This window comes from Pipistrellus hanaki (assembly GCF_964339955.1).
Source record: "Pipistrellus hanaki genome assembly, chromosome: 12".
Lineage (NCBI taxonomy): Eukaryota > Metazoa > Chordata > Mammalia > Chiroptera > Vespertilionidae > Pipistrellus > Pipistrellus hanaki.
In genome coordinates, this window is record NC_140514.1 from 12,188,683 (window position 1) to 12,215,907 (window position 27,225).

General features: G+C 46.7%; 1 protein-coding gene across 1 annotated transcript; it reads left to right on the top strand.

Annotated features, from left to right (window-relative positions):
- On the top strand, positions 1 to 25,249 carry CAPN14 (calpain 14; the record flags this gene model as incomplete). The annotated part of the gene is made up of 20 exons (XM_084900947.1): positions 1 to 225; positions 1,533 to 1,602; positions 2,737 to 2,855; positions 2,990 to 3,126; positions 3,538 to 3,712; positions 4,303 to 4,365; positions 6,273 to 6,358; positions 8,856 to 8,930; positions 10,050 to 10,213; positions 11,235 to 11,404; positions 13,825 to 14,030; positions 14,954 to 14,990; positions 17,321 to 17,378; positions 20,190 to 20,254; positions 21,530 to 21,598; positions 22,235 to 22,313; positions 22,971 to 23,087; positions 23,431 to 23,486; positions 24,694 to 24,751; positions 25,188 to 25,249. The coding sequence occupies 20 exons, from the start codon at positions 1 to 3 to the stop codon at positions 25,247 to 25,249; spliced, it is 2,091 nt and encodes a 696-aa protein (XP_084757073.1).
- Positions 25,250 to 27,225: the final 1,976 nt, after the last annotated feature.

Sequence of the window (27,225 nt, forward strand, 5' to 3'; positions counted from 1 at the left end):
ATGCCTCTGTGGTCATCTTCCCAACGGAGCTGGAAGCTAGGGCAGAAGGACACGGTGGGGGCCTCTCCCCAGCTCCCCAGACAGGACTATGAGGCGCTGCAGGAAAGGTGCCTGAGGAACGGCTGCCTCTTTGAAGATGACACCTTCCCAGCCACCCTGAGCTCCATCGGCAGCGGGCACCTGCTGCAGAAGCTGCCAGGGCACCTGCAGTGGAGGAGGCCACCGGTAAGGGATGGGGAGGGGGCTGCCAAGCAAACACACAGAATGTGTCAACCCAGACCTTCCTTCTGAGGGCTCAGAGCTTCCGATACTCAGAGGTACATTGATTCCCATGAAATGGGAACTGAGTAAGTCCCCACACACCCATTTTCCAGGAAAATAACAGGGGTGATCTTGGGAGGGGTCTAAGATGTAGCTCCCCCTCAGGCCAGTTGCTAGCAGTTGCTAGCCAACTACAGTAAGGTCCTGGTTAGCTTCCTCTGAGATGGCCAGGCATCCTGAGTCACAGCCAGTGCAGTCTGCCAGAGGGACACATTTTAACATTTCACACGCCATTCTCCCCAAATCAGCCTCTTGAGATAGGTAAATTAAAACCCATGGACATGGACAATAGTTGGGTGAAGGCCTGGGAAGGCAATGAGAGTGAGGAGGGGTGGTCAATGGGAAAAAAGGGGAACAAACATCTGTAATACTTTAAACAATAAAGATAAAATTAGATAAGAAGAAAGAAGCTATTAATCATTATAAAAGTATTCTTTATAAATGCATCAACAATTTCTTTAAATGGCAACTTTTCAATATGTTCCAAAGCAATTAATCTCCCCCAGACTAGATTTACATGTAAGTCCAAAGCACATTTAGTAAAATCAACCTATACTACAAACTCTCCTCTTTTCTTTTCGCTAATCAGCCATTGCCATAAAAGCCAGACTTATTAAGTCCCTACTATGTGTAAGATTCCCAGTGCACCTCCTAGAGGCAGTCATGATTCTACTTCTCCCAGAAAATCTTGGGAACTGCTGATACAGAGTTTGTCATGCAATTGACCTTGAGTGGGCTGTGTCCACAAAGACTGGGGGACTGAGTGCAGGTCCTGGAGCACTAAATCCCTCACCCCATCCCAGGCCACATCTCAGCACAGAAAGCCCAAGAGACAATTATTTGTGGGTTAGGGGCAGGAAGAAGTAGGAGAAAAAGAATGAGAAGATCCCTAGAAAAACAGAATACCCCCTCTAAGAGGTACTCCCATTTTTAATAGAAACTCCAAGAAAAGGCATTTTTGGTGCAAGTGCTACTTCTCAATATCCACTCAAAGTTCTCCAGGACCTGACTTACATGAGCTTTAAGAAGGAATGAGAGGTACAATGGACAGAATATGTATACCAGATTTTCTGGGACAGCCATGATTTTATATATAGATATATTCCATATTGATGTCCCCATATGGCTAATTTGGGCATATGGGACCCAATGGTCACTGTGGCTCTAGGAGCTTCTTCTGGTCAGAAGGACAATTCCATCTGTCTTTGCAGGAACTACATGTCAACCCCCACTTCTATTCTGCCGAGGCTAGAAGGCTGGATCTGTGCCAGGGATTGTTGGGTAAGTCTGCAAGCCCTTGAGACACACTCTTAGCAGCTGGGAGCCTGGCCTGGCTAAGGGGAAGAGGAGAACCAAGAGATTCTAATGGGGGAAATGGCCACCTGAGCTCTACCTCAACATGCTGTGTCCTTTGCTGAGGAAATGGTAACAACTGGTCCTACCAAGATGCATGGGAATGTCAAAACCTGCCTAATCATAGCCATAGCTGGTTTGGCTCAGTGGATAGAGTGTTGGCCTGCAGACTGAAAGGTCCAGGGTTCAATTCCCATCAAGGGCAAGTACCTTAGTTTCAGTCTTGATCCCTGGCCCTGGTAGGGGCATGTGTGGGAGGTAGCCAGTTGGTATGTCTCTCTCACATCAACATTTCTCTCTCTGTTTCTCTACTCCCTTCCAAAAAATCAATGAAAAAATAATCTCAAGTGAGGATTAAAAATAGCAACAACAACAACAACAACAAATTCCAAACTCACAAAACCCCTGCCAGACGATAATCTTCATTATGAGTTTTTAGGTCTAAAGTCTTGTCTTGGGAAGATGTGCTCACTCTACTTTAGTCCCTGTAATGATTCCTTCTTGGCACACCTGTCACTAGATGCCCCAGAATAGAGTCCAAGAAGGCCTGTTCTCAACCCAATATTCTTTTTAGAGTAATAGACATAACCGTTGGCCATGACAGAAGGCACATGAGCAGTGATGCCCATGTTACAAACAGGGGAAAGAAGTCCAGAGGGTTGAGGCTTTCCCAGAAGAATATAAATCAGTTACAGAGACAGAAAGTTTGGTTGTGTTTGGGTCCATGTTCCTGAGGATGGGACATTTGACAGGCAAAAAGCTTGTACAGGAATATGACTCAATTCTTGTTTCTAGCCAATGCCCCCACCCCAACCCCGCACCACACTTTCTCAATCACCTTTTTCCTCCTCCCCAGTACACAATTCCCTTCTAAATTAGGCTACAAGTTCATAAAGGATAGCAATTTGGACCAGGCATTTCTTGCATGTAACAAATCCTCAGTAGATTCATGCAGGCACCTGTAGCATATACATGCATATCCAATACATCCATGCAGACACCTGGAGAGTGTGCATGCCTGTGCAATGCCTCTATACAGATACTATCTGCTGTCTGGCTTAGGTGACTGCTGGTTCCTGGCTGCTTTGCAAGCTCTGTCTTTGCACCAGGACATCCTGAGCCAGGTTGTCCCCCTGAATCAGAGTTTCACCGAGAACTATGCTGGCATCTTCCAGTTCTGGGTGAGTGACCTCCTGCTGCCCCTGTCGGGTGGAACATAGGAAAGAAGGATCTTGGAAAAGTCGTGTCCTTGTCTCCTGGGCTTACCATGTTCCACCATAATCTTCACTCACCAGCGGGCACTCTCTCCTTCCAGTTCTGGCAGTTTGGGAAGTGGATTCCTGTAGTGATAGATGACCGACTGCCCGTGAATGAAGCTGGACAGCTGGTCTTCGTCTCTTCCATCTTCAAGAACTTGTTCTGGGGAGCTCTTCTGGAAAAGGCCTACGCTAAGTAAGACAACCATGGGAAATCTTTTTCCTCCCCTCCCCTTCCCCTCCCCCTCCCCCTCCCCTTTCCCCTTCCTTCCCTTCCTTTCCCATTCCCTTCCCTTCTCCCTCTCTCTGTCTCATCAATATTGAGGGAAGGCAAGATGAGGTAAGTAACATTTATGAAGTGAGATACTTGATTCAGTGAATATATGTGACATATCCATAGCCTTTTATGTAGGGGTCATCCCATCTGAACAAATGTTCAGGAATTTGCCTTCACTAACGGATGGAGTTGCTCTCAGGATAAGAACTCTGAGCATATATTTCCAGATGCATGCCCAGGGAATAACCAAGCAAGACTCCTTTGGACCATCCCAAGCTGCAGCCTAAATGCCCCTTCCCTTCTCTGCCCATGTTTTCTCCTCCCGGACAGGCTCTGTGGCTCCTATGAGGACTTGCAGCATGGACAGGTGTCTGATGCCTTTTTGGACTTCACCGGTGGAGTGTCAGTGACCATCAAACTGGCAGAAGCACCTAGAAACCTCTGGGACATCCTAAGTCGAGCCACCTATGGCAGAGCCCTCATCGGTTGCCAGACCCACTCAGGGGTGAGTCTCGGCTGTGAGCCAGCAGAGTGTCCTCCTTCTCTGCTGCCACCCTCTCCAGCTACCAGTTGCTGTTCTCACCTCAGTGGGAGCCCTAAGACTTTTGCCAACCCCTGCACCTACCATCCTGATGTTCACCTTGAGCATCTCAGGGCAGGCAAGGCCACCATAGAGCACAGGCAGTGTGCAGAAATGGGAGTTGGCAGTAAGTGTTGACCACATGTGAAGTATTCTATTAGCACAGCTGTTTCTTGCTGTCTAATTTAATAACAACCAAGAACATGGAAGTGAGGCCGGGATCCCTGGGTTCAGCTGTCCCAGGATCCCTCCACCAACAACTGTGTCACTTTACGCACTAAGTTAGTGGCTTTGAATCTGAGCTCACCCTCTGTAAAGTGGTTATAAGCCCTACAGAGTGGCACCCTGACTTACAGGCTTGAATGAGATTGGGGGGGGGGGTGCTGAAGAGCTATGAAAACTATAAGGTAACAGAGCAGTGGAGGTCTCTCCCACCTCCTCCTCCTAACCCTTGCTACAGCCAAACAGGCCCCTGGGTAAGCAGGACTGATAGTGTTTTTTTGTTTCTACAGAACCAGAGGGTGTTGGAGAACGGGCTAGTGGATGGCCATGCCTACACTCTCATAGGAACCAGGAAGGTGGGTAGAGCCAGGCCCCCTGTTTCCCTTCAGCACCCCCTTCTCTCCTAAGGCTTCTTGCCAAAACCTGGGATCATCTTATTATCTGTGTCTGATCTGGGGCAAAATCTCTGGTGGATCCTCCAGTGCCTGCCAAAGCCAGTGGTATTTCCCTTACCTCTCTACCTATTTTCTGGGGTCAAGTGGTAGGTCCAGCCCTTGCCACCATCACTGCACCATCCCAACCTTCCATTCCATGAAGAAGCCCCAGCCCATTGGCCATCCGTCCCTGCTGTGCCTCACAACCCTCCTTGAACTTCCCTTCCCTCCAGATTCCTGCTCTTTTTTTACTTGCTCCTTTTCAGCAGTCTCCCAGTTTCTTCCCATCGCTACCTACCTTTTGAGTTCTACTAAGCATTGAAGGAGGAATCAGACAGGGACCCAGCCTACAGAAAACTTACAGTCAAGTATGGAGACAAACCATATCTGAAAATGATTTTAAAAAAAAGCATAGATAAAAAGTTTTAGGGGTACAGAAGCTAGGAGAGAAGCATTCAAAGGCTTTCCAGAGGAGGTGACACTGAATTAGTCCCTGAAAGATGGTAGATTTATATGAGCGAAGGGCATTCCTGGCTGAGGGAACAGCATGTGCAAAGTGTAGAGATAAGCAATCAGTGGGTTCAATCTTAAAGAACCTCCAATATTCCCTAGAAAGGCTCACTTATTGAAAGTCCCCCAATTTCCTTTAATTCTGTTTCAAATTTCTCAAACTCAACTCATGCCTGGACTCTCTTTCCAGCTAGATATCCACCAATCATTTGTGTATGTGTGTAACTAAGAACTTGACCTTATTTTCATATTTATTTAGCAAAATCTATCTTTGTTAACATTTGTATGTTTATTTTAATATTTTGTTTTAGATTTATTTAACAACACTTGACAGAACTTAGCACGTACTATGTGCTAAATACTGTCCTAACTGCTTCACAAATGTTAATTCACTCAATCTTCACAACATCTCTGTGAGTAGGTATTAGTGTCCCAGGGTTTCCATAGCTAATTACCACAGGTAAGTAACAGAAATGTATTCTCTCACAGCTCTAAGGGCCAGAGTCTGAAATCAAGGTGTCATTAGGGCCACACTCCCCATCTCCCCCACCCCTCAAAGACTCTAGGGGTGAAGTCTTCCGTCCTCTCACAGTCAGGGGTGGCTCTCAGCCTTCCTTCGCTTGGGAAGCATAGCTCCAAGCTCTGCTTCCATCTCTGTGTGGCCTTCCATGGCCTTCTCCTCTGTTTCTTCTCCCCCCCAACCCCCCATTTTACCTTGTCATTGGTTTTAGGATCCACCTTGATCCCCGATGATTTATGTATTTATTTTTACTGATTTCAGAGAGGAAGGAAGAGGGAGAAAGAGATAGAAACATCAGTGATGAGAGAGAATCACTGATTCCTGCAAGCCCCCCACTGGGAGTTGAGCCCACAATTTGAGCATGTGCCCTTGACCAGAATCGAACCTGGGACCTTTCAGTTCACAGGCTGATGCTCTATCCACTGAGCCAAACTGGCCAAGGCAATGATTTCATATCAAGAATCTTAATTGCATTTGCAAAGGCCCTTTTTTCATATAGGTCACATTGGTAGGTTCTGGGTAGACACTTCTTTTGGGGGCCACCATTCAATTTTTTATAGCAGATGTGACTCTTAGCTGCATTTTACAGATCAGGAAACAGTCATGGAGAGGTTAAGTAACTTGCCCTACATCTCCTAGCCAATACGTAGTACAGCCATTTTCTCCTCTGCTAACTCTCAGGGGCCTCTAATCTTCCATTTCAAAGTCCCGTGTGCAGGTGTAAATCTCACCTAGATATCTGTAGCCCTTGCCCTTAGCACTCAGACCAGCCCCCTAAACCACTTTTCGTTTTGTGCAGGTGACCTGCCACCACAAGCCTGAATATCTGGTCAAGCTGAGGAACCCCTGGGGGATGGTGGAATGGAAAGGAAACTGGAGTGACAGGTGAACTTCTGAGATGGGCTGGGAGGGTGAGGAAGGGGGTAAGTGAAGCCTGCAAAGGAGGTTGCCATGTGCACACAAACTCCAAGGTGTTCTTCCCTTGGATCAGAAAAGTTTTCAGATTGTGAAGGTCAATCTCTCACATTTATACAAGGTTTAATGATATCTAGATTGCTTTCTCGTTCTTATAATAATGAAGGTTAAATGTTTATTAAGAACTGGCCAGCACTGTGCTAAGTCCTTTGAATTTTTATCTCATTTAATCCTCCAAATAATGCTATTATAAGGTAGGTGTTTTGGGCTGCATTTTACAGATGAAGGAACTGATGCTTAGACTAAGTGGATTATTTAAGGTCTCAGTATGACTCAACCAAGGTCTTTGCTGTCTAGTCGGATGTTCTTAAGGCTAACAACCTCACAGGTTAGGGGTTCTTATTGCCAATTTAGAGATCAGGGTACTGAGGTTAAGAGATTAAATCACCTCTGGCATGGTTTAATGCACTACTGGGCTTGTTGAATCAGAGGTGGACAGATCCGAATTGGGCTCTACATTCTGGTCCTATGTAATGACCTTAGGTTGTTTCTGCCCAAAGACAACTCTACAGGGATGGGGGCTTTACAGACTATAGACTGGCTATAGGGCACAGGCAGAAAGGGAGACCAGTGGTAAAGTCCTCCCCCCTCTTGCTATGAAGATTTATAATACCTGACCCTGTATAATACTTTAAAGGACAGAAACATGCCCACACACCCATTGTCACTTGATCATTTTTATAGATGAAGAAATGAAGGTTCAGAAAAATTACTTGAATTCCACTCCTCATAGAATGTGCTGCACTTGATTTTTTATGCACGAGTAAAGAGAATTGTCAGAGGAGCTGGGTCTATGTGGAAAATGGTACTTAAAGATGTATAAATTTTAAAGTGTTACCAAAATATAGTATCATGACATTGATTTTAGTTTATCTCACAGAAGAACAAGTACATACATTAGAGATGGGTGATGAATTAATTTACTTTCGTTAGTTGTGTGATTTTGGAAAAGCTTTTCATTTATTTGAGCCAGAGGTATGGTGAGGATTAAATAAAGTGATGGGATTTTATTTCATAGAGGTCAATCTGCTGTTAGTCTCATCCAGTGTATATTTTCATTTGAGATATTGCATTTTCTAATTCTAGAGATTCCATTTGAGAATATCTCCCAATTCTCTCATCATTATGTCCATAGTTCCCATTACAACCTGGAGAATATAGAATGGGTTTTAATGTCTTCATTTGCTAATTCCATTATCTCTCTCATTTCTAGGTCTGTTTGTCCTGTTTTATTCCTGGTCATGGATCATATTTTCTGCTTTTATATACACCTAGTAATTTTTTACTGGATGCTGAACTTTGTAAATTTAAGTTTCTGAGTGCTGAGTTTTGTTGCATGCCTTTAAAGGATGTTAGTTTTTGTTTTGTTTTTTTTTTCTGGCAGGTACTTAAATTGCTTAGGGATAACTTAAAGTTTTATTTTAAAGCACTTTCAATACAGAGCTAGAGAAATCTTTATTTCAGGGATAATCTAATCCTACTATTAAGGTGTTGACCCTCTGGGATCTCTACTAAAAACCCCATATAGTCAACAAGGTCTTTCAACTCTGACTGGTGGGACTTTAAATGATTCCCAACCTTGTGTCACCTCTGGAAATTCTTCTGTGTATAGTCCAGTCTCATGGAGGATTTCTTTATGAATGCACACATTTGATTTCAGCCAAAGACTCAAGGGAGCCCCTATGAAGTTCTCTGGAGCTACTTCTTTACATAGTCCCCTTCTCTCAGGCACTTTGCCCAGCAAAATCTAGCTGTCTTGGCCTCCCTGAACACTGGACTCTGTCTCCTACACTCAGCAACACTGCTGTGTCCCTTTTGGGGTCCACTTTTCTGCACCACTGCCCAGGGAAGTCTAGGCAACGTTAGGACTCACCTCCTTTGTTCCCTTCCTCTTGGGGGTCCCGATACTGTGCTGCCATCGAATGTTTGGAAACAGTTGTTCCTTATGTTTTGTTTATGGTATGAAAGTGATACAGGAGAGCCTCATCCTTCATGGCCAGAAATAGAAGTCCAAAATGATGGGCTTTGAAAAGAAATAATTCTAATATTGGTTCAAATAGCTTTGTGACATTTAATAGCCTTGTGGCTCCAAGCAAGTGATTTAATCTCTTAACCTCAGTACCCTGATCTCTAAATTGGCAATAAGAACCCCTAACCTGTGAGGTTGTTAGCCTTAACTGAAATAAAGCACGTCAAGAGCCTAGCCCAGAAATGGGCTCATAGTGAATAATCCATTCCATTAATGTTACACATTGCTTTTATAATGTAGAATGTGAGACTTAGTTGTCTGCAAAGGCAGCATGAAGATGAGAATAAATGACAACCCTTCAGCAAATAGCACACTTACTGAAGAATTTCTCGCATGTCCTCCACAATCCTCGTGAAAACATTTCTTTTCTGTTTTCAGCTCAAGTACATGGGAACTACTGAGCCCCAACGAGAAGATGGTGCTGCTGAGAAAAAAAGATGATGGAGAATTTTGGTATTTGACTCAAGGACCAGGGACAAATGCCCTGGCTGACAAATATTTGGTCACCCATCCAGCAAATATTTGTGGGATACCCCACGTATGCCAGGCATCTCCTATACAGAGACTAAAAAGATCACTGTGGGGCTCACAGTCTAGCAGGGCAAACAGCCCCTGCAAACACACAGTCACACTTGTCACACTCTCTGTGACAAGAGCAGTGACCAACGGCCCAGAGCTCAGCGGGTGCTCAGAGCAGGGTGTGGGGGTGGCCACCTCCTCCCAACTTCCGCTCTGCTCTTGTGTCACTCAGTATACTCCATCTCAAGGTTATGCCTTTCCTGGCCTAGAAAGGAAATGAGAAAAGAAAGGACTGCAAAGTCTTGCCAAACTATAAGCCACCTCATCTGTGCCCTCCAGAGCCAAATTGTACCACTCCCACTGATTCCAAGGCCACTCACCTCTTATTATGAAGAGTCACCCAAACACCCTGAGCTGATGCTGCTTCTTGCTGTCTGACATGAGACCCTTCTGCTCCCATTCGCTTTTGCTTTTCACCCTTACTATCAACATCCACTCTGTTCCCAGGAGTCCTCTTCTCCATTGCCTGTTCTTTCCGGCTGGCTGCCGCCCTCACTCTCTTTTGAAATAGTCACTGAACTCAAGATCCCGGCAAATACCGTTATTCCCAACTCCAGATAAGTGAACTGAGCGTCAGACAGCTCAATTAGCATGGCTTGATTGCAAAGCCAGTGAGTAGGAGCAAAGATTTTTATCCATTAATGATTAAGAACATGTTGCTGAACATCTATAAGTCAATTGACTGGTTATAAATGCCTCAATTCAGCTTTATCAGGGCAACCAGCAAAGTAGCAAAATTTTGCTCCAGGAGCCATCGTATGAGGCTGTTTCTAGCCACAGGAAGGGTTTCTCTGAAGCTCCAGCAACATGTGATGGACCCTCACACTGGTCTAGCCAGCCCCACTCCCCTGTCCAAAGCCTGCTGGGCTCTGCATAGGGGTGTGGAGGAGGGGAGAGGGCTGGGGTGCCGTTGCTCTGATCCAGCCTCCCCGTTGGTCCTGATAACTAGACATCATCTCATGTGTCCTTGTGTGGTTCCCTCTTCCTCTCCAGGATGACACTTCAGGACTTTAAAGTACATTTCAAGCTTCTGGTCATCTGTAAACTTACCCCAGGCCTTCTGAGTCATGAAGTGGGCCAGAAGTGGTCGTACACTGCACAGGAGGGGAGATGGGAGAAGGGGACCACTGCTGGGGGCCCCATAAAGTCGCACCAAGGTGAGTGTGTGCACAGGAGCTGGCCAAGGTTCTTGGGTCTAAAGTGGTAGCTTTCCCAGGCAAGGGGGCGGGGGGGGGGGGGTGTGTGCAGAGCCACCATGGACGGCTGTGCAGCTTGTGCCCTGCAGAGGGCATCTGGCTGAGGGGCAAGGGGGGCTGCTGACCAAGCTGACTGCTCTGGTCCTGGGCTGTGTCCCTGGGAAGATGGGGCACCTTTGGTCCTAATTTGCAAAGGCGTGGAAAGCTGCCAGCCCATTGGGGCTGCGTTTCCAGAGGGGCCTTTTCCTAATTAGTACCAGGAGGCCACAGGCACGCATACATGGTAAAAGGGTGGGCTGCATCTTGTTTTGGTTTTAGGACAAGGCGATTATTAGGTGGAAGTAACCATCCCTTAACAGGGTGGGCGGGACTAGTAATTATGTCATCTGCATCCGGCCCACCTGACCTAGAACTTGGTAGGGATCAAGATTTCTAGGTCCTCAATGACAGGAGACAAGCACATCTAAATTCTCAGAATGGAAGCTTTGAGGGCCCCTGTCCCTTTATCCCAATGGAGGTGGTGAGTGATCCCTTTGGAAGAAGGACCTGCAGAGTATGACCTCAGCGGGCTGTGGAGGCCTGAACTCTGGTGTCCCCTTCCCACCAAATGCCTGCCCGCCCCCCCCCCTGAAGCTGCCCTCAAGCTAAGGCCTGGTTCCTTTAAAACGCAGATGCCCTGGGGGCCATGGCACCCTCTCCCCAATTAGTTGAAGAGTCACTTACTCAGGCAGCAGTTGCTTATGGGACAGGAAGCCTGTGCCTGGCACTGTGCGAATAACTCAGCCCGTGTGTCTGTAGAAGAGCTGGGCGGTAACGGTGAGATGGGAGGGTGGATAGAGCTGAGGCTGAAGAGACCCCGACTCCCTCCAAATGAACCTCCGGGTGGGCATCCTGGGGCAGGTGCCTGGATCCATGCACCTCTCAGTGTTGGGGGAGCCACATGCTGGCGGAGCTGAGGACTTGTCTCACTTGCTGTTTTTAGCCCGAAACACATTTTGGAGGAACCCGCAGTTCCTGCTGACCGTCTGGAGGCCGCAGGAGGGCAGGATGTTCCTCACACCCTGCAGCGTGCTGGTGTCCCTGCTCCAGAAGCCCAGGCACAGGCACCGCAACCGGAAGCCTCACCTCGCCATAGGCTTCTACCTCTTCAGGGTAGGTGGGAAGCTGGGGCAATCGGCCTCACACGGGGTCTCCGGCTGTTGTCCTTTCTTTCTGCCTCCCATCCTCTTCACTATCTGTGTCTGCCTACCTGGGTGCACATCCTGGCTCTGTCCCTCAGCAATGACTATGTGATCCAGGACAAGTCATGTTCTTGCACTGAGCATCAGTTTCTTCATCTGTAAAATGGGGACAATGATATTTATGCAAAGAGCAGAATAAAAGACCACATGGCAGTGCTTTTTCTCCTTGTGTCCAGCACATAGTTTACAATCGATAGTGGTTTCCTTTTTGTCTCTGAAAAAGACAGGGTTGCCTTCCCTCGGTCTTTTCCAGAATTCTGATGGTGGACTAAAATGTCATTGGAACAGAAGGTCTCATGGGAGGGAAGGGGTCTCCGGGGAGAGTCTTCTTATATATAAGCTTTATTTCGAGTCTTTGCTGGCAAAGAGCCAGATTCACTAACAAACGAGGTCTCCTTTGTCTGTTTTTCAGATGAGCAGGGTGAGTTCCACTTGACCAGCTGGCCCTGGTTTGGAATGAAGCCACCTATGGCCCAGCCACTGTGAGGTTCGGTTTGACTGGAGCAGCTTTTTCCAAGGAGCTCTGAGAATGTCTCACAAGGATAGCAACTGCCTCTGTGTTGGAGTTGGGGGTTTGGGGTGGGGGGTGGTGAGCTTCTGCTGTTCTTTCCTATCCAAGGGCCCCAAGAACTCCTTATACCTCTACAGGGAGGTCTCTGAGCCTGGTGCAGAAGCCATAAATCTTAGAATTTATTAAATCCCTACATAAATACCTAGGGCCAATATCGAAGACTGTCACAGCACAGGAAGGCTGATAAATCACAGCCTTGCCTGAGTTATGAAACCCACAGTAAAACAGATCTATAACGTATGAGACATGAGGAGACCATGAGGCCCACCTTTTTGGGGACAAGGGACAAAGGATTGTAAAATGGGACAGAAATGTGAGCAGAGGACAACAACTCTGCATTTCAGATGCAGTGACAGCCTGGAGGGCTCCCTGAAGGAGGCATGGGCCATCCCGCCCAGCCTCTGCAGGGTGGCAGCGATTCATTTTGGTTCCCAAAGAACACAGGAGTGAAAACTGCAATTTTCTCAGACTGGACTAAACAATGTAAAATGATTTTTGTAAAGAAACCATTTTGCATTGGGTGTCTAGGGTCAGTTTTGTGTGGGTTTTTTGTTTCCTCCTGTGGGAACACTGGGTGATTGATCCCTAAGTTGCCTATTCATCTAAAAAGAAAAAAAAAATGTTTCTATCAAGACTATTTCTAAACAGAATTTGGGTCAACTACAATAAAACTGTAAATAGAGCAAAACTGTGAGCCAGTTAAGAACTTAAAAGGCAAGAAAAACAAAGTAATAAATACATGAAGGATAAGTAAGCAGTTGATTCTACCAGGAAATCGAAACGTAGGACAGCTAGTATGACTAATTATAAAATTTAGTTCTGCGAATCCTAGCAGCCAAGACCAGGATGGCAACAGGGTGATTCTGTGGTTCTCACTGTCTGATCAAAGAAAGTGTATGCCATTAGGAGAGACATTTGTGTCCTTGGCTCTGAGTGCAGTCTGTGAAATAGGACTTTGCTTGGATGGATAGTGTCTTTGTTAACAGCTGTAAAGGATGCCCCATATGGACTTCCTCGTCCTCCGCAGCTCTGGGTGGGAGCAAAGGGAAGAGGGAGCAAGAGAGGAAAAATAGAGAAAAAGGGAGAAATAAAAGAGGAAGGGTGGAGGGGGGGAGTGGGGGGGGAGGGGGAGAAAAGGAGGGAGGGAGGGAGAGAGAGAGAGAATATGAATATAAGATAAAACAAAGCACACATCCAGGCGATGTCAGAACCAGAGCCCTGATACAGGTCTTGTGAGCTCCTGTCCAGTCCTCCTTACCCTTGAGGCAATTTTCACTGAGATGATGTGAAAGTCCAGTTTATTTGTATGTAGCTGTTGTGATGGTGGGAAGATGGTGGGTGATGCATCTGCATCTGTGACCATAATCAACCTTGAGCTCGCATCACATGCACAAATGCAGTCTCAGGAAGTGTACAGAACATGGGCGTTGGGACTCCTACCAGCTGGGTGGCTTTGGCCAGATGACTAAACTTGGAAAGTGCAGGCACAGGGACATTGCTGACTTTATTTTGTGTAGGACGTTGTTTTCACAGTTACGGAAAATCAATTGGTAAGTGTTCATTCCGCCCCACAGAGGGTTCCTGCAAAAGGTGCCCTCTCCCGACATGTTCTGTCTTCATCTCCAAGCTCCTCCCTCTTTCACCCCATCCTCCACTGGGGCAGGTGGGATTTGGCAAAGAAGAGGTCACCTTACTCCTGGCTCCTGGCCACAAGCCTGGGGTAATCTCTTCAACTGGTGCCCTCTGTCTTCCATCTGCAGTTCTATGATGACCTGAAGAAACTGCCCCCTGAGTTCTTCTTGCAAAATAAACCCCTGAGTTTTCCTGAGGCGTTTCTCCCAGAAAAAGAAGTGAGTAAGGAGCTGTGGCTGGAGCCGGGGACGTACCTCATCGTGCCCTGCACATCAGAGGCCTGGCAGGAGTCGGAGTTTGTCCTCAGAGTCTTCTCCAGGAAGCACGTCTTCTAGTAAGAGCACAGGCCTCTCCTGGAGGTCGGGCCTGGTCGGGCCTGGGGCGATCAGGAGCGTGAGGTGGGGAGGCAGCAGATGGGGTCTCTGTGGCCAATGCAGAAGAGAGATCGGGAGATCAGGAGAGCAGGGCAGCTCTCCACATGGAGGACATCCTTCCCTTCTTCCTTCCACTCTCTTCCTACTAACACAGGAACACTGTTAGACATTACAGAGAAAAAGACAGAACAGGCACACGCATGGCCCCTGTCCTCCAGAAGCTCAAGGTCTGGAAAGGACACAGTCACAGTTGTTTTTGTTATACTGTGTCCAGTGGAAGCATTTATCTGTACAGGTGTTAGAAGAACATGAAGAAGGAGCATCAGCTAACCTTCCATGACCCTGGGGAAAGCAGGGGTGGCTTTCAGGAGGTGGTGATTCCTAAGGGATGACAGGGATGGTTGCGATGAGGGCAGACCCAGACACCCGCGGGTGTGTGCAGGTAAACCAATATGTACACATCCCAGCCAAACTTAGTATTTGGCCTATGATTATTTGGACATGACAACCCTTCGATGCTTAGAATCCAGTTTTTTTCTTTCATGTTTTGACCATTGATAGTTTGACTTGATCTCAAGCATCTAAAATATGAGTAGGAATCGTTAGATGAGGGTAGGGGGAAGTAAAAGGTGTGCTGGGCAGAGGGCTCGGCGTGAGCAAAGGTATGAGATGAGAATCAGCACCGGGCACATGGGGAGATGCAAGTAGTGTGTCTGGACTTACACTTCATGGAGAGGTGGGAAGTGAGGTGTGAGAGCTGGACAGGCCCACATGATGCATCAGCTAAAGAACTGGGAAGAGTTCCTGGGGAGAGGGAGAAGATTGGCCAAAAGTTTCCCAAGATGATCCCCAAGAAGGAATTCTTTCTTTTGTTTTCCCTCAGTGAAATTGGCAGCAAGTCCAGAGCCGTCTTCTCTAAGGTAAGTAGTCGGTGGAGTTCTGCATGGCTGGGACTGTTTACGAAGCCAGGGTGCTGGGTTTCTCCCCTCATGTTCAGATCTTGCAGACCCTACTCTGTGGCACATAGGATACATTATCTATTGTACCCTGAGAGTACCCAGGTTCTGCTGTTTTTGCACCAAGATAACTGCCCTTCTGGTCAGGTCCTGTCTTCAAGGGCCCTGAGCCCCAGGGGCATGAGTTATACTTTTACCTTCTTCTGCTTCTCTCTACCTTGTGTTTCTTTTGCCCGTTTCACTGTTTGCTACTTCCCCAAAGGCAGCAAGAATTGGAGAAATGAGGGCTGTGTGAATGCTGTGGTAGAAAATTTAAGACAGTGCTCAAGGTCAAACTTCTGGATCTCAGAAGCCTGGGAGCTGTGAGACATGAGTTGTGTGTACGAGAGCCTGTGTATCCAGATGAATAATTATGTCTCTCTATGTGTCTGTTCCTGTAGGAAATCGTAGACCAAACTGAAGGGCAGAATGAAGTCTTCACCAAACTCTTTAAAAAGGCAAGTTGAAGATGTGTGGTAGCCAGAGGTGGGCAGAGCAGGCAAAGTGGAGCAGATAACTGCATGGTTATGTGTTTGACCTACCTGACCTTGTGTATGAACTGTGATTTAAGGTGACCTGTTCTCCAAGCTGCCACTTTCTATTCAAGTCCTCAGTCTTTAGACAAATGCATGGAGCTGCTGTCTCCAGAAGGCTCCTGTAGAATGCCTGTCCATTCATGGAAGCTACACTAATTAGTTGTAGGGGAAATGGAATATAGCAGAGTCAGAACTTAGTAGTGGGAGTGGGGAGGCGTGGCAATGACCAACCTTGGGGCCTTGGGGAGGGACATTAAGGGAAGCCCAGAGAGAAAGACCTCTTGGGTGGTTTTTTGGAGAGAGGGTGAGTCTGGTAAGAGGACCTTGCAAAGGTGGAGGGCCCAGGGTTAAACACCTGGTCTCCTTGAGTTTTTTTCCCATGGTTGATCCCAATCTGGAGGAAGTGGGGAGTGTGGAGGCTCTAAAGGCCTGTCTGTCCTTAACCTGCAGGACACTAAATCTATTTGGAAATGGGGCGAGAAATACATTGGAAATCTGGGGTCTGGCATCCCCCACCATTTCATTAAAAATGGAAGAGCATGTTAGTAACACTGGATTTAATTAACATATTTCCTGCCCTCCCATCTTCTCTCACATTCACCCCTGGTGCTTTGACTAATGTAGCCAGAGGCGGCATGTCAAAATTTAATATGTTGTTTATAAAAGTTTTTCTCTACACCAGCGGTTTCCAAATATTTTTCTGCTGCTGCCCTTTTATGTAATGAAATCTCATAGAGAATACCAATAAATCTGAAATGGATTAAAGTTGTATATTATTGCCTAGGCCAGTGTGGCTCTATGTTTGAGCCTTGTCCCATACACCAAGAGGTTGCTGGTTCTGTTCCCTGGTTGTGAAACTTGATCCCCAGTAGGGGGCGTGCAGAAGGCAGCCTGTTTTTAAATATATATATTTTATTGATTTTTTTACAGAGAGGAAGAGAGAGTGATAGAGAGTTAGAAACATCAATGAGAGAGAATCATCGATCAGCTGCCTCTTGCACACCCCCTACTGGGGATGTGCCCACAACCAAGGTACATGCCCTTGACCGAAATCGAACCTGGTATCCTTTAGTCCACAGGCCGACGCTCTATCCACTGAGCCAAACCGGTTTCATCCAGAAGGCAGTTTATTGATGTTTCTCTCTCTCCCTCTCCCTTCCTCTCTCTCTAAAATCAATAAGAACATACTTTAAAACATTTTTAAAATTGCATATTATGAATATGTATCCATCTGATAAGTTTAAATTTGTGATCTTTGTATTTTGTTAACATAATTTCAAGTTAAATGTTAATGTAAATAATTGCTTCTGATGAATCTAAAATGAAAATCTGGAATCTTGGCTGAGGATATTTTATTAGGAGTGAAATTTAAACCAAATTGTTTGCTCAGCTCATAAAGCATCTCTATAGAACCCAGATGGAAAGTCAGTGTTCTAGGCTATTTCTTAAGAGCTCTGCCCGGCTGGGGAGCCCTAGGTTTGGCACCCAGTTAAAAAACTATTGTAAAAGTTCTTATGAAATTCCAGATTCAATTTCATGACTAGTCACATTCCTTATGGGCAACATTATGGTGTCACTTATTCTGTCCAGAAATGGCATCTGTGCCACACTGAGTGGATGCTGGAGAGGATGCCTCAGCCCCTGTGAGCTGGGCCCCTCTGCATCTAGTGAGCCTCCTATAATGATGGTTTTTCTCCCGCCCCTCCGCTTTCACTCCAGTGTCCAGAAATAAATGCAGCTCAACTGCAGCGGATCCTGAACCAGCTGACCTGGTCAGGTGAGTACTTTGGAGCCATGCCTCCTGCAGGATGCAGGCACCACCATTCTGAACTCTGGGTCTGTGTCCCTTTCCACTGGTGGGATGTGGGAACTTTTGTGTGCGGGTCCCCTGAGCAGCTGGGTCTTACACCAGGATGGGTCCTGTGGTCCAATAGAGCAGTAAGTGAATTTACGCAGCTTGGAAACTAGTTCTATTTTTTATTTGTTTTGCTGAGTATGTGTGAGGAGACAAATGATAGTGAAAATGAAAATTTCTACTATGTTTCTAGTTTGTGAAGAATAGCTGAGTACTTCCTTCTTGGCATATAAATTCAATGTGGAAAATCTATGCCCACTTCCTCAACAGGGCAAATAAATATTAAATATTGACTAGTCCACTAGGGGGCGCTTTGATCAATTCATATTTAAGTGGATCAACCTGTAAAAATCTGGAAAAAGAAAGCACATCACCCAGGAGGGCTACAAACAGGTGGTGAGGAGACCATTAGGTGAAGCCTTGGATACATCATTAGGAAAGCTTGAAATTCATATTAAAGCAGTTTATAAGTATATTTTGAGTGAGACTAACATGATTTCTACAGGAAGGAAAATAAACTTCAAAATGAAAAAAAGTAAGCAAAAAATTAAAGGCTATTTTCTACCTCACATCTGTGATTGCTTTTTGTTTATATGAAAACAAGACTTCAAACCCAAACAAGTTAGAGGCCAGGGTATTGTATAACTCAGGGCTTGAAATAACTTCCAGATGGCTTCTCAAAGTGTACGTAGGGTACAAGAGCCAGAAGAAGAGACTCTAGAAATGATAAGATACAAGAGTTTTCCCTCTGTTCCACTGGGAGAAAAAAATCCAGGGAAATAACCTAGAAGAGTGCACTTTAAAAATGGTTCAAATCCCGCCTTAGCCAGTTTGTATCAGTGCATAGAGTGTTGGCCCAGGTTCAATTCTGGTCAAGGGCACATGCCTGGGTTGCAGCTTGATCCCCAATTGGGAGTGTGCAGGAGGCAGCTGATCAATGATTCTCTTTCATCATTGATGTTTCTGTCTTTCTCTTCCTCTCCCTTCTTCTCTGAAATAAATTTTTAAAAATGGTTCAAATACCTTGATCATAAGTATGCAAATTGATTTTCCAAGAAATGTACAGACAGATTGCTTCCATTCATTCCTCTGAGAAGGTTCTGGATTGATAGGTGAGGGAACTATTGTGAACTTTGGTGAAGGATTTGGAAATGCCTCCTACAACAAAGGATGATGTGTGGCTTCTAAAGTAGCAATATGAGATGTATTCACAAGTTTTAGCACCAGGCCCAAAAGTTAAGTATAAAACCAGAGGGATCATTTTCTGTTACAGCTGAGTATCTAGATGTTTAGAATCTTTGGATTCTGCCCTTATCCTCCCCCTCAACCCCCTCCTCCAAACCACGCCTGCTTTCACTTCCTCAGCTTTTATTAGTGGTTGGGAAGCAGATGTGGAAGGCAGGTGGACCAGATATGCAGCTGGCACAGTGCTGGGAGGAATCATTATCTTAGACAGCAGAATTGAAATTCAGAACATTCCCTACAAGCTGTGACCTAACTTAAAAGATGAAATGAAGTCAGGATGATCATTCAAAACTACCGTTTTGTTACTTTTTAAAAAAAATATTTGCACACATTCCTCACAGAAAAGACCTCATTTTGTGGCAATTGATGGGTACGATCTCTGGTTAATTTAGGTGACCTCGAGCTTAACATGAGCTGATAGTTTTAAATCGTTGCCATTAAGTGCACTAATTCAGATTTAGGCTGTATCTAATGGAAGCATGTAGATTTGTGTGTTTGAAACTGTGTTCCCTGAAACATTAGAAACCAAGAGGTTTCAGTAAGTGTTCCCTGAAAAAGAAGGGATTAGGCTCTGTGGTCAATTGCGCTTGGGAAATACTGTGTCAATCAAAATTTCAGTGTTGGCCCCTCAGTACGTATCATGTATTAAGGTGTCAGGTGAATGGAGAAAAGCACCTATAGATACAAATTATGTCAAAGTCGAACTCAAAGGACTTTGTGTGCAGAAAATCTTCCTTGGAAACATAATTTGGAAAATGCAGGCTGAAAAATTTGCAAGTGATAGACCCATTTTCATATATACTCTGCTTAACCAAGTTGCATCTGAAGGGTGAGATCCAGGCTTGGTACCATATTTTAGAGAGATGCTGGCCTTTTCCGAGGAAAGGCCTCCATTCACTAGGTCTAGAAGAAGTTGATGAGATTTTAGAAACCATATTGTCTGGGGAACCATTGGAGAAATGTGGAGAGGAGACAAATACCCATTAATGCTTTTCTGGAGGCAGAATGAGGACTAGTGAGTGGAATGTATAGGAGCTTCCTTTGTACAATAATTAACTTAGGAAGTGTCTCCTGAACGGAGCTAGCCATCCATGTGAGCACCCATAATTGACTAACCATTGTCAAGTCATCGGAGGAAAGCATCCCTAACTTAGGTGGGAGCTTGAACGAGATGATCTCTCAGATCTCTCTCCATAGCTCTCCAATGCTGGCCCTTGCTGGGTGCATGGGGTGAGTTCTTCTGCTCCACGGTGTAAGCAACGCCAGGCTCCGAGTAGGGTTCTCCACAGAGATTTACATGCAACTTGGGTGCAAGGATCACCACCAAGCGTCCCCTCTCTCCATGGCTCTTTGTCTCTTCCCTTCCCACATCAATGATAGTTACCGGAACCCGTGGTTGGCCGAGGCAGCACTGTCTGGTCCCATTAGAAAAGGGCCATGCCATGCCATCCTGGCCAGCCCCCATGTGCTCTTTCTGTTCCTCTCCAGGTCTGGGGAGCACACAGCCCTTCTTCAGCCTCGATGCCTGCCAAGGCATCCTGGCCCTAATGGACGTATCCTTTCTGGTCTGTGGGAGGATGCACACTGCTGGTTGAGAGCTCCACCCTGAGCCAGGCTGCCTGGGTGTGAATCCCAACCCCAGTGTGTACCAGCTGGGTCATCTTGGGCAAGTCACTCAGCCTCAGAGTGCCTGCAGGTCCACATCTACAGCATGAGATGGATTCAAGCCTGGTCAGGAGGGGTCATTGTGAGAATGCAAATGGGACAAACTATGTAAAAAGTGCTTGGGGCAGGTCTATCTTCAAAAAAGTGATCAATATAAACTATTGATAACAATAGTCTGAGAGTGCCAATGAGGCAGCTGCAGGGTGGTGGTTAGTTTCCAGATTTATAGGGCACTTAACAAGAGTTGAGGATCCTAAGTTTTCTGTTTGGTGACCAGGCAGTGGCTGCCCCCACTGACAGGTCAGAAGCTGAGAGCTCAGAAAGTCCAACAACTTGCTGGAGCCCGACTCTCCTGGTTCTCAGACCTTCGGTTTTCCTAGCAAACCTCTGCCTGTCTAAGGGGACACTTTAATCCAAGTTTGGTTGTCCGTACTACAGATAGGCAAATAGGATGGATGTGTATGTGAGATGGGGGTAGGGAATATTGCAAATACAAAACACAGTCTTTGCAGAAACTTTGCAGAGGGTGTGGACAGCGTGGGATGAAGGTCAGGTGTCCCAGCATTGGAGCAGATCCCAGCCTTGTCTCCCGCTGCATGAACTTGGATGCAATCAGACTCTCTGGTCATCTGTCATGGGGCCAGTGGACACTTGTCTCACCTGCCAGTTGAAAAAGGAGTCCCACCAACAAAGGAGCCTGTCTCCCTGATGCAAGGGTATCAGGACACAATGACAAGACCAACCACTAAGCTGTTAACTTTCCATAAAATGACTAAATATAGGAAGCATACTGAGCCACCGGTAACTTGGTTTTAGCAATAATGAAAAAAATGTCATGATGTGCTGTTAAATTTTAAATCACCTCAAATTGGCCATGTCAAAACATCCGGCTTCACTAAATACATGGTAGCTGTTGTCATTGCCACCATTGCCACTACCAATTGCACTTCTCCCTGTGCTGCTATGTTTCAGCTCTTTCTGTCCTTTCTAGCAAGGGCCAGGAGCCCTAGGCTAGACTCTCTGGCAAGGGGAGGCCACTGGAGATAGCTGATCTTGAACAGGGCTGTCCAAACATTGCACACTGCTGTGAGGAGGGCCAATCCCTGCTTCCAGAGGCATAGGTGAAACTCCCTTTGCAGCTTTGACCTTAACCCTGCTGCCAGCTTAATGCATCAGGCACCGTGAGCATCCAAGAATTCAGGGACCTGTGGAAGCAGCTGATGCTCTACCAGGTAAGAACACGTCTTGGCCACACCTCCTTGCAGGATGCCACAGAAAAGGCAATCCTGCAACATCTGTAAGGTACTTACTTCTCTCCCTTTCAGCCCTTTACACCCAACTACTGACCCGATCCTCTCTACTCTGTCTCCAGGGAGCCCTCCTTCTCCCTGGCAAACTCAGAGAGCCCGTTGCACTAGTCCCTGACTCTCTAAAGCCCACATGAGATCATCACTTCCCATGGCCTCAGAGGAAGTCCACACTCCTTAGCGTGGCATTAAAGTCCTTCATAAACTTTAATGGCTCCTTCCTATTTTTGCAATCATTGCTCAAAACTCTCCCCATTGTCTTCTGAATCATAAAGTTGGAAGCCCTTCGAAGTTTGGATATTGGGCTGAGATTAAACACCTTTAAACACCACTGTCTATCTGCCGTGACCAAAAGACCGTCCCTTTCTCAGAGGCTTAAGAAGAGATGGGAGAGGTGGTGGGATCCTGGATGGACCCTCCACCGTGTTCTCATCCTGGCAGCAGGCCCTGCCGATGGAGCCTACACTCCCACCTGTGTCTGCAGCGTAGATGCTGTTGGAAGAGGGGCTCTCAAGTGGTACTTGGAAATGCCTGGCTCCCTTAACATTTGGTTCTTTGTAGGCGATTTTCTACAAGCAAGACAGTAACCAATCAGGATGCCTGAACTGGTCCCAGCTGCGGGCTGCCATAAAGGATGCAGGTAGGCCTGAGGGCACCTGGTGCTGGAGGGCATATACAGGAGGGGGTGGGGAGAGTCCATAGCATTCTGGAGTCATTCTAATGCACAGTTACTCCCTGAGTCCAGAGATCCAAACACGTGGGCCTACAAACAGCAGAAACATTTGTTACTATCACTATAATCACTGCTAACAATTATTGAGGGGTGGCCCATCCACACTCTCACTTCATCTTCAATAATGCCCTGTTCTCACCCCCACTACAGAGGAAAAACAGTGAAGCTCAGGGAAGTTAGGTGACTGCCTAGGGTTTAAATACGGGACCACCAGGTGCCAAAGCAGAGGGTCTTGACCCTGACAGTTCAGGATGTGGCACTGCATTCATTCATTCATTCATCAAATATGTACTGCCCCCCGCCCCGCCTTGAAGGCCAGTGACTTTCTGGATGAAAAGAGCCTCATGCTGGTTGCCCAAGGGGAGCAGGAATGGGGAGTGGAGACAAAATGAATGAACTGAATAATTAAACAATTCACAATGAAGTCCATAAAGGAAGACCCCCATGCTTTCAGGATTGAGGGCCCAGGAGAGAAGGGATGATTTAAATAAAGGGTCTCAAAATGGGAGGGGAGCTGGATGTGAGGTTCCTGGCACCGAGGGCAGGAGTCCGTGTTCACTGCAGGAATCGTGCTCAGCGATGACATCTGCCTGCTGATGCTTATCCGCTATGGCGGCCCCAAGCGCCAGATGGACTTTGTCAGCTTTGTCCTCCTGATGCTGCGAGCAGAGAAGATGGAGAGTGAGCTGCTGAGAAGCTGGGAAGGCGGGGCTTCCTCTGCCTGGATTGCCGGCGGGGGGGGGGGGGGGCTGGGGGGGGGAGGGTGGTGGTGGTGTGTGTGTGCAGGCCAGGGAGCCGGCGGGATGCTGGCTACATGCCTGCCAGTCCAGGCTGCATCTACCCACATTCACTTGCACCCTGCCTTCTCCAGAGGCGGAGGTTTGAGGCAGCTCACTTATAATACATGTGGCCACATATGATTCCCCAATTGAGTTCCTCCCAGATGAGGGGACCTATGGGGGGAACAAGTTTATAATATTTTCAAAACATATTAGTTGTGTTTCTTTCCTCTGCATTTTCACAGGTATCTTCCAAAACTTAACCCAAGATGGCAAAGGGATATACCTCCAGAAGCCAGAGGTAAGACTTTCTCCATGGGGTTGAATCACATCATCCAAGGTAGAGAGGCCACTGCAGGGCCAGGCTCCTGTGAAGGAAAAGGGCTTGGGGGCGCCCTTTATTCTACTGAGTTCAGGATGTGGCACTGCATTCATTCATTCATTCATCAAATATGTACTGAGCACCCAGCCTGTGCTTCACACATATGAGGGAAACAAGAGACTGACTCAGGGTACCCCATGACTTTGATCATGATCATGCCATGTGACAAATCCACACAACTTCAGTGGTGATGACAGCACACACTTAGCTCCCCAGTCCCATGCTGGGAGTCAGTGGAATTTGGCTATCTGGTTAGTGATTGTGGGTGAGCGGGGGCTTTTCTGGCACCTTCACTGAGGAAGGCTTGCCTTTCTCAGGACAATGACACTATCAAAGGGGAGTAAGTTGAAATAGGCGAGATCTCCACACCAGGGGACAACGTGCCTTGCAGTTCATTCTATTGTCTAAAGCAAGTCACGTGGCCAAGCCGCTTCCAAAAGATGGGGAACTGGCCTTCTCCTCTGTCATGGAAGGAACTTCAAAGTCACTTGCAGAGGGTATGAACTCAGAGGGCGGAGACCTGGGCCAGCAATGAGCTTGAGCACGGACAGTCACAGGAGAGCTGGTCTACGTAACATGTTCCACAAAGGCTTTTCGGGCAGAGGTGGCATTGCAGTTGAAACCTCAAAGATAAGAAAGAGCCAGGACAGCCAGAGTGGAGAGCAGGAAAGGCCCAGGCCAGAAAGAAGGGCAAGTACAATCCTGGCTAGAATGTAGAGCATGAAGAATCTGTGAGTCTGAAACGATCAGGACATACAAGCCGGAAATAAACCTCATTCCAGGAGTTGGTTTGGAAGAGATTCTAACTTAGTCTCTGAGCCATTATCTCCAATCTCATGCAGTGCTTTGCACATAGTAGAGGTACTTGACAAATGTTCGTTGAGTGAATGAGGTGATATGCTGAGGAGAAGACACATATGTGCCTGACACCGATTGTCTTCTTTGATCATTCGAACTGCGTGGGTTTATGGAGTACCTGCTATGTGCTAGGTGGTGTTTGCTGCAAAGACATTGCAGTCTGGAGTCTGCTCTTTCTTTCTAAAACACATCCCCTGTTTGAGCTGATGAGGAAGGGCCTACGAAAAGCTTTGGCCTCACATGTCCATTTTGTGGAATATTTTTTCAGGATATAGGGACCCACAGCATGTGTTTCCCTTCAATTGCTCCCATATTCAAGTGTGAAGGTGGGATTCAGCTGAGAAGCAATGGTTAGACTCCTATGAGCCCGTCCCCACCTAAGATCAGTTCCTGATCCCAAGCAGTGCTTCCACAGTGCAGGCTCAGAGCTGGGAGAATGAGACAGCATGAGTGGGCCATTGAAACAACCCACAGCCTGAGCAGGCTAGCAATGCAAGGTGCTACAATGGAAGGAAGACTGGGCTGAGACCTGGTTGAACTCACAGCACCCTTGTAACTAGCAACGCTTATTAAATCTCTGGGCCTCTGCTTCCCTGTGTGAGTAATGAGTGGACTAGGCTAGGTGCTCCCTAAGAACCTCTCCGGCTCTGACCATTTCTGGTTTCATGAGGAGGAGATCCTCAGGGCCATCCAAGGAGACCTCCAGGGAGTGGCAGCCAACTGGTTGGAATTTCACTCCGGGGTTTTCTTTGACACCATCAGTACCTCACTTCCCCATCATCATCTTCATCATCACCAGCAGCAGCATTATCATCCGGATGTAATTGGCCCGTGGAGTGGTTTCTCCAGAAGTCCCCTCTATGTGAATTAGAGGCACCATCCATCACACCCACATAAAGCTGTCAGACAAATGGGCCTATAAATGTAAACATGTAGAATGTGCTCTAATGGATTTCTGCTACCCGGTCAGTCCACACACCTGCACACACAGCTGTCATGAGCATGCCAAATTGAGTTCATGGGGGATGGGGAGGGGGGAGGAGGCATTGAGAACTGAATACAGAATCAGCCTGTATCTCTGCTATCATCATTCACAGGCACCACGAGAAGTCAAGGTTGATTATGTTTCAGGTTGATTTATACTTATTACCAGATGGTGTTGGTCCCTCTGGCTAAACCATTCATTAATGTCCTGTCTCCATGGCTTCTTATGAGTGAGGGGGAGGAAGCCCAAGTTCTATGTCAGGCTGAGAAATGAAGCACCTTCAACGGAAGGTCAGAGGCCGGGCTGCACTGACAGTTATTTGCTTCCCCATCACGTCCAGTGGCAGATGATGACTCTGTACTGCTGAGAAGGCCGAGCGTCACGTGCCCTCACTGAGGACTCTCCTTATGGCCCATGGGAGGCAACACCGATGATCTGCGCACTTTCTGTTCTTCCGGACCATGTCTCCACTGGGAAGACTTCTCTCCTGTAGATCTCCCCTTCGATGGCCAGTGTGAAGAAAGGGGAGGGAGGTAGCAAAGACTGCCCTTGGACTTGTCAAGACCGGCTCTTGTTCCCTATGGCTACAACCTTGTCCCACGCAGAGATGCTACCTGAGGTGGCCTAAGCAATGTGACTCCAGAGTTGGTGTCTTCACCTCTATACAACACTGCCCCCGTGGCTGTCCAACTTAAATGACCATAGAAGTGTCATCACATTTGGGGTATAAGAGTCTACGTTTCAAGATCTGAAGAGGAAATGCTGTGTCCTTGGACAAACTGTACCCCCATTTACAAACTGGTGGAGCCACGGGCTCCGTTTTAACTGTTTGGGTATGGGGCGAGGATATGTTGAGATTTAAAGAACAGATAAAATTGGCAGGGTCCAGTGGAATGGGCTGACTCTGGAGTCTCAGGTCACTGGGTGGTCTTCTGACAATATATCCTGATGACTGGATTTGGGGGTAGAGGGGAAAGACCAGGGATTTAAAACACCCGAATTCTCACAGATCTTCCTGTATGTGGCAGGTGCCAGTCTGTTTACTTGACCTCTGGACTGTCAGATCCATTTCAAATCAAGCCCAGAAATCCTTCGTGTACCTACCTCAAAGAACACAAATCCATGCCGCATCATAGGGTCAATCAGTGGCTGGCTGGTATACCTGATTTTTGAAACCACAGTGACACCTCACTTTCATAGCATCCCTACCCATCCAGAACCCCAGTGGAAAACCAGATCAAAGGCCATTTCCCAAAGCCCATGCATTTTACTCATAGGTTAGCACCTCCCAGCCATTCATTAAATTTTCTTAATTTACAAACTATCCTAACAAACATGGCTAGTTGGTTTCCAAGTTCTTAGCAGACTAGAGGAAAAGGCTGAAGAATGAGATAAAACCTGTCCATTGACAGAACTAAAGCCAATTTCACAGCCTGATAGATGGCCGCTGTAGGAGGAAGGAGCACTGTCCACACCTGGCTAAAGAGATAGAAAAGTATTTAATTTAGAGAAATCTTTATTTCTTCCAAATGACAAAATGCAAAATGGTTTGCCATCAAGTGTCAGATACATGAGATATTACTGATTTTATAAATGATAATCATGTATTTATAATCTTTAAAAGATTTTAAAGTCAATTTTTGTATTGGTATCTCTGTTTTTAGATTCTGCAATTGCAAATGATTGTTTTCATTAAACAGTTACTACTTTGATCCATGAAGGCAATATTGAATTTTTGGGGACCTGGGGGTGTTGGGGAGGTGGGACCATTAGCCCCATTCATGATCCTTGGACTATAGTGTGATGGGATCTGTA